Here is an 8333-nt window from a genome sequence, read left to right as displayed (position 1 = left end):
TCTAACAGTAAGGATACAGATTGATAGCACAAATGGGGTCCTGAAATTTTTCGTGGAAATTTTATTTCCACCATGCATTCCATTGTTTGTGATCCAGGGTGGCATTCTATGACTCTGCAAGACCTCACCAGCAAGCAACTTTGCCAGGGAAGATTGTGTTTGAGATATTGCCCAAATTATGGGCCCTGTAGGTGTCTGGGCTCTTCCTGGTTGAGTGTATGTCTGCAGGTTCTCCCTTCCCACAATGTCTCCTGCTTAGCCCTCCATTCATCTCTACAGAGTTCCTGCTCTGTAGTGATGATTTCAGAAAGATTTGCATAAAAGGCAGCTCCTTTCTGCAAGGGGATAAGAGAGGCCTGAGAGGATGTCAGCCAGCTTAGACCACAGGCAGTAGCATGAAGTCCTTTCCTACTATGGCCTGGACTCCCCTCCTCTTCAGCCTCCTCCTGCACTATACAGATCTTTCCCCATACCTCACCAAGACAGCAACTCAGCTCAGGGATATGAGAATAGCCAGGCCATGACTCTGAGCTCAGCAGGGCCCTTGTGTGAACAGGATGCTCAGAACCTACTGAAGATGGGGGCTGTGAGGACCTGGAAGCTGAGAACCTCATACAGTTTAGTTGGGGGATGGCCATTCTTGGTTAAGTTACCTAATGTTCAAAACATCCTTTTCTGTTCTTGCTATTGATTGCCCTATGGACCATGGAATCTCTGCAGCTCCTGCAGGTCATATGGGGGAGTGTGACTCGTCAGAAAGGTACTTAATATACTTTATATTTAAGTCCTCCTTTTCTCTCCTTGCAGGTTCTGTAGCCTCTTATGTGCTGACTCAGCCATCCTCAGCGTCAGTGACACTGGGACAGATGGCCAGGATCACCTGTGGGGGAAACGGCATTGGAAGTAAAACCGTGAACTGGTACCAGCAGAAGCCAGGCCAGGCCCCTGTGCTGGGCATTTATCGTGATAGTAACTGGCCCTCAGGCATCCCAGACAGATTCTCTGGCTCCAACTCCGGAAACACAGCCACGCTGACCATCAGCAGTACCCAGGCTGAGGATGAGACTGATTATTACTGCCAGGTGTGGGACAGCAGCAGTGATGCTCACAGTGACACAGACACATGGGGAAGTGAGACAAAAACCTGCCACCAGCCTGGTTCCCACAGCCCCTCCTTAGTGTGCTCACACTGACGGTAGCCTGCCTGCCACATGGAGTGGAAGTTTCTAGTCCTGTACTTGCACTCCTGTACCTGAGAGATGGCAGAGGGGTGGTTCCTGGAGTTTTGGAGGTTCAGCTGTTTCCATTGTAACCTGAGCTGTTCATTTTTTTTGACTTAAGCTCCCTACAAGGGAAAGCACAGAATCCCTCTTTATCACATAATTATTAGTATGAAGGAGAATTCTATTGAGACTGAAACTCACAATAAAGAAAGGGAAGGTTAGATGGATGACTATAAGTTTGGAGGATGTACACTGGGAGTAAAGCTGGTCCTTCAGGAAGGAACTGACTGTAGTTTAGGAATGGGGGTCACAAAAAGGCAAGTGTTAGAAATGGTTTGGATTAGTAGACTTTTTTTAATACTGTACTTCATTCTCTCAGCAAGAACTGGGTTCTTGGGGATGAAAAACTTCACATATATAAATGGTTTTCAAATACATCCTAAACCTAAAAGAGACTTAGTTACAATTCAAACCCTCATCTTTGGAAGGAGTGCTGTGGTTCCATAGTGAAGCTGACACATGTGGCCTCACCTTTCAGCACAAGCAACATTGTAGGGTGACACTGACCATGAGAAGGAGAGCATGTGGCATTTCTAGAGAGAAACAGACTCACATGTTCCATGTGTAGTGCTGAGAAGTGTTGAGTCAGATGGTCCAGTTTCAGAACTTGGGTAGAAATGCACAAGAATGATTCTTTATGGAAGGGATGGAGATGATTGAAGATGTTTGAAATGGACCTCTGCAGGTACACGCCTGCCTGGTTGAGTCACACTTTGGCAGGAAAGGAACCTAGGCTCTTTCTGTCCCAGTTCCTTAAAGCAGCATCCCCAGGCTCTTCTGTCTTTAAGCAGGGTGCCTTTTATCCATCACTTACTGCCACCTCATCTCTATGGTTTCCCTCCCTTTATTTCCAGTCACAGGGATTCCATTCTGCACACATAGACTCCACCACCTGCTCCATGACAGTCCCTGCAGAGAAGGCCAGGTACAGAATCTCAGTCATTAGCTTTGCTCCCCACTCTATGTGCAGGGAGTCATGGGGCACCACAGCAAGTACTCTCAAAGGACACCATCCTTATACACAGCTAGATGGTACAAAGAGACTACCTTAAGATTCCAGTGGACCTTTTACATGCCCAGATTCGAAAACATCTGGACTGCTTAGAAGATGGTTATAACGCAGCCTCAGCTAAAACTTGAAGGTCATTTTGGGTATCTCCATGTGATCACACCCGACTCTATTTGTCCAAACCTCCTATATGGATATGGTCCTTAGTAATAACCCAGCTGGTAATGGCAGTGGTGTCCTCATTACTCATGGGATTGTGGTATTTGAAAATCCAATTGAAATCTCTGAAACATATTTTAACACAGAAAATTGTATATAATGAATTATTTACCCATCAAGTTCTTTATTGTATACTTGCAAAAGAGCCTAAAATTACAAGAAATGATTCACCCACTTGAAATTCTGTTAGTACATAAAGCATTTGAGAATTTGTGATTGATGTGTTCCTTATTTCTTATACAAAAATTGATCCTACCACTTATTGCTATGGCCACAATAAAACTGTGCCTTTTCCAGGATTAGTGATGCTCAAAAGGAGGCCTAGGAAGGCTTCCCTGGGACCATGGACAATAGCACTACTTCTGTACAGCCCTATTAGTATAGAGTCTGAATTACATGACACCTTAACAAGGAAGAGAGCCCTGCCCACGTGTGTGATCAGGATGAGGGGCCCTTAGGAAAGTCTACTGTGGTCAGCACACAACTCCTGGCCCCCTCTCACACTCCTTTCTTCATTTTCAGCACAGTGGAACTGCTTACTTCCTGACCCAAGTTTGCCTCCACTGAGTTCTACAGCTGACCTTGACCCAGAGGTTATTTTTCCAGATGCTGCAGGATTAATCTCCTAACCTCCTGTCCCTGCAGGACCTGGCTTTTCTTAAATCTCAGTTTTCTATAGGACAGTTTACCAGATAAACCTGTCACATACCAGTTTAGGGGAAAGGAAACAACAGCAGTTCAAAAAAGAGGCAGGCCAGTCGTGCAACCAAAGAAGCTTTCCATCACCCTAGAGGTGCTCAAGCTGTAACCTGGGGCTCATGGACATGAGTCCTTGGAAACAAGTCTGGGGTCCTGTGACAGATGGGGATGGATGAAAGGGAAAAATGTAGAAGGGTAAATATGGTTCAAATAATGTATACACATGCATGTAAATGGAAAAATGAGTCCTATTGTAACTCTTGCAGAAATGGGTGGAGAGGGGAAAAAGGAGAATGATGGTGGGGGCAAATTCTGCTATGATTTATTTTATATATTGTAAGAAGTTTAGTAAATGCCACAATGTACCCCCATCAAAACAATAAATAAATAAATACACAAATAAAGATAATAGTAACGTAAGCAATGATGACTGAGGGAATCTAAATCCCATCTGAGCTTCTGTGACACAAAATCAGGCACCACCTCTCACATCACAGCAGCCATTGCTCTCATGGGCAGAGCAGAAGAGTGGGTTCCTGAACATATGAGGATACTAGAACCGAAGCACACCATACAGGTCTCTGAACATCAATGGTTCTCATAGGAATGTTACATTTTATCCTGCACTCTTACTTCTTTTAACAAAAACACACTAACAAAAAACCAGAATACTGTGTTTTAACTCTACAATGGGTTTATAGTCCTGGAAGTGTCCTACACCCATTGTATGCCTGGGCTACATTTGTGTGTGGTGTGGGCAGGGCCAATGGGCACAATGAGGGTGTGAGGCTGGACCCTCTTCACACTATCTCAGGTTCTCACTTGGAAGATGGAAGCTGAAGCTGAGTACCCACAACAAGCAGAGTGCAGCAGAGCTGCAATCAGGATCCCAGGAGAGAAACTGGGCAGTTCAGTGGTAGCCAATAGGGAAGTCAGACCTAGGGTTAACAAGTATCCAGGGGACAGTTCTCAGTTGAGAACCCAGGACAGTTAATCATACTACATCCTGAGGCTGCAATGGGCATAATCTGATGTTCGACTCACAGAGTGTCAATCTGAGACACTGGCAGAAGCCTGGAAATAAACTTCAGAATTCACCAGAGGATCCTGGTAACCAGTGACAACCTGGGCAGCTCTCACAGTGCTACAAGGCAAGGCAGACCACCTCATGAACCTGTTGCTCTTGGAACAAACTCAGTATGAAAGGCTGGTGCTCCAGAACCTGTGCTCTTCACCAAGATGGTTTCCTGGGCTTCCTGCCCAACACACAGCACCCTCTCTCACTGTTCAGCAGTGGTTCCTGGCTGACCTTTCTGGGCATTTTCAGAGATGCCTGTGGTCTCCTCCCTGGACTCTCCTCCAACCTGTAGGTAGATCTACTCTCAGGCTACAGCTCGTGTGAAATATGGCTAAAAGTGGGAGAAGGTGAACTCAGGCTTCAGCCCTGGATGCAACATCTACAGCCTCCTTGAAAACACTCTGCAGAGTGACTTGACCTCTCATCTGTCTCAACTCACAGCTTTGATGATGGGGTTGCAGTTGATTTAGTGACAGGATTTTCCTGCTTACATGGATTCTTAAACTTCTAACTTCCAGATCTCAATCTAGTGTAACTGTGACCCAGAGGAGTGCCACAGACATGAGGGGGTCTGAAGCTCCTTTCTCAGGCAGGTTTCTTTCCTGACATTTGCAACAAGATTACATTAAGCACTGATGCAAAAATGAATGAATATCTGATGTCAGTTGCTAATCTGTTGTGGAAGGGAGATGTCACAGAAGGAAACCGATCCCTCTACTAAATGATATCAGAAATTATGATGAATCCACCAAGCAGATGGTGTTGAAAATGAAATAATTTCAAGATGCCCCACTACTGATGAATGGATTAAGAAAATGTGGTATTTATACACAATGGAATTCTACTTAGCCACAAAGAAGAGTGAAATTTTGTCATTCTCAATGAAGAAATTCATTTTAAGTGAAGTTAGCCAGGCACCAAAGGCCAAAAATCCTATGTTCTGCCTCATATGTGCAATACAGACCTAAAACAAATGAAGTAATATTGTTGGACATGGGTCACACATGAAGGGGAGAATGCATACAGTAGGAACAGGAAAAGGGAAGGACACCAAAAACTTGAAAGTGTTTGATGTGCCCACTGTATAGGAGCTAATAAAGTAATCTTAAACTGGCAGAGGCCACTATGGTTAATGAGCCTGGTAAGTAGTAAAGAGGTCAGGTGCAGATGAACCTATTCAGGTTGTAATACACATGTGTATGGAACCAATGCTAGGAATCTCTCCTTATAGCTATTTTTATCACAAACTAACAAAAATTCTATGTCTTTCTTATTATCTCTTCTGTTTTCTCTTCAATAAATTTGGAGAAGAGGGCAGAACCTGTTCTGCCTGTAAGCAAGGGGAGTTATCAGGGAGGGGGAATGGGACAAGGGTGGGCAGGAGGGAGGGATGGTCCAAACAATGTTAACAAATGAATAAACAATAAAGAATTTTTAAAAAGAAAATGAAATGATTTCACAAAATCCTAGTGACACAGGACTAAATTCTTCTAAAATGAAAAGGATAGGGCAAAAGTTCATCAGACGGAGTCAGGGAGGAAAAATGGAGGGTGAGAAGGGGCATATGGCCCACTACCTGCTGAGTCAGTTGTCATCAATGGGTTCTCAGCATGGCTTTTTCACCCTTGGTTGAGAGGCTCCTGGAAGGTCTTCAACCAGATAAGCTAAGGTAAGAATTTACTGCAGCCAAGGAATTTTGAGCCAGAGTTCAATTTTGGAAGGTGACTATGATTAGGGGCCCAGAACACTAGGCTGATTTTCTCTCCAAGGGAACAAGTGGAGGAAGTTGAGTTCCACCTCTCCTACTTAGGCTCCTGTTCTATCCTCACTGTTGGGAAGGATGTTGACCATTAACATTCTTTGTGGCTTTGTCTCACATATCACATATGAGACTCCAGGTGGTCCTTCCCTCCTAGCTACCAGTCAGTCTTTTAGAGGATAAGTCAGGGGTAGATACGAAAGCAAGTAGAATAAATATATTTCATTTGTTCAAGAGATAAATGATAAACAAAACATCATGGATGACCAATAGATGGCCAAATTGAACTTGTAGAATTGAGATATATCTTATAGGATAGTATTAAAAAATGTAAAATATTCTGCATGGATAAGATTCAAAACAAGTACACTGGGTGATTCACATAGATTAGACATGTTGAAGGGAAAAATACATGATTTCCATTCATAGCAGTAGAAACCATTACAGATAAAACACAGTTGGGGCAGGGGAGGGAAAAAGCATAGCATGAAATCTTTCTGCAGTATAAAGTGTTCATGGAGTAGGGCATGGAGGGGTTCGTGGTGGGGTATATAGTGGGTGAGATCTAACCAATGTGCAGTGTAAGGGTATTTGATTGTCACAATGAACCCCCGTGTACACCAAATATATCCTGATAAAAGTGGAAAAAAATAAAATGTTCAAGGGTGGACCAGAGAAGACACGGTGTGGCTCTCATCCTTTATGTAGTATTTGGAGATTCCATGGCCTAATATGTTCTGCATTTGGGGAAAACCAGAAATCAACATGCATAAGAAATTGAACAATACTCAAGTTTAGGAAGCTCTAAGAAAAGAAAACTACCACAAGTTACATCACATTCATAAAAGCAGTGTTGGAGAGTGTTGACGGGATTATTGAGATCATAAAAATAAAAACAGATTTTCTTTCAGAAGCAAGATAGGAAAAGATAGTGTAGTGTTTCTGTAAAACATAAAAGGAAAAATCTGTCCATCTGGAATTGCTTATCCAGTGATTACATCTTCAAAAATGAAGATAAAATAAGACTTTTATAAATAAATAAATATTTATTGAATTAGTCACTTACAGACACCCCTCGTCCAAAGAAGAGTAAAGTGCCCCTTGTAGAAGGAATTGACACCATGTGGAGACATGAATTCACATAAGGAAATGAAAAGATCCAGAAATGTGACCATATGGATAGGTAGAGAAAATCCTGGACGATGTCATTAACTATAATAAATCATTGACTATTCAAGGTATAACTGACGAAATATATTGTGATTATACTGAATATACAAGAAGTTATATAGTAAGGAGTACACAAGCTGAGGGGTAGAAGAACATGTTAAGATGTTCTCTAATATACCTGAATTGCATTGTATTCCAAGAAGGTGGTCATTGCTCAATTCATTGTGTAATGTGTACTACACCAACATGAAAATAAAACCATTTTTACATCAAAGAAGTTTGGTTAATAAGGTGATGAAATGAAATGAAAGCAAACAAAATGATGAGAAGACAGGCAGTACCAAAGCACAGGAGAAGAAAAGTCAAGGAATTAGAGAGTAGCATTGATTCATCTGCACACAATCAAACCCTTAAACAACAAAAACAATTAAATGAAAGGAATCACCACATACCTATCAATATTAACATGAAAGTCCAAGGACTCAAATTCCCCATCAAAAGACATGGTTTGACAAATTAGATTAAAAAGGAAGATTCAACAATCTGTTGTTTACAAGAGACTCATCTCATTGACAGAAACAAATTCTGGCTTATGGTGAAGGCTGGCAAATGACTTACCAAGCCAATGATATCCAAAGCAGGCAGGAATAGCAATACTTATCTCAGACAAAATAGACTTCAAACTTACATCAAATGAGATAAAGAAGAACGGTTCATAATACTAAAAGTGGAAATACATCAATGGAAATAATAATAATCATCCTATATGCACCAAATATCAGTGCACCCAATTTCATCATTGAGTTCACAGGGTAGGACTATCTTCACAGCTGGGTGACTGGAACACCTGTGTGACATACTACACACCTGTCCTCTGCAAATGCACTCTCAATGTCAGCTACACTAACATATGAGTTGGTGCATTTTTCCCACCTTTGGAGCAGCTGGACTGCAAATCCAGAGTGGCCTTAATAAACTTTAGCTACATTCTTTCTGGTGGGAATTGTAGATAAACTTACTTATTTATTAATTGTGGAGCAATGGTTTAGGTTGCTCTGTACAAGTACATCTGGATAATTGGAGATAATGTAGAGGATTGAAGTTTCTTATGGTTTA

The 8333-nt window shown here is 42.1% G+C and overlaps 1 gene segment (V, D, J or C); it reads left to right on the top strand.

The window, feature by feature from the left end:
* Nucleotides 1-705: 705 nt before the first annotated feature.
* Nucleotides 706-1193, top strand: LOC109679304 (immunoglobulin lambda variable 3-9-like). The segment is given in 2 exon segments: nucleotides 706-760; nucleotides 808-1193. Coding segments are annotated over 2 exon segments (441 nt in total).
* The last annotated feature ends 7140 nt before the right edge of the window (nucleotides 1194-8333 follow it).

This window comes from Castor canadensis, chromosome 18 (assembly GCF_047511655.1).
Source record: "Castor canadensis chromosome 18, mCasCan1.hap1v2, whole genome shotgun sequence".
NCBI lineage: Eukaryota > Metazoa > Chordata > Mammalia > Rodentia > Castoridae > Castor > Castor canadensis.
This window is presented reverse-complemented; position numbering and strand designations above follow the sequence as displayed.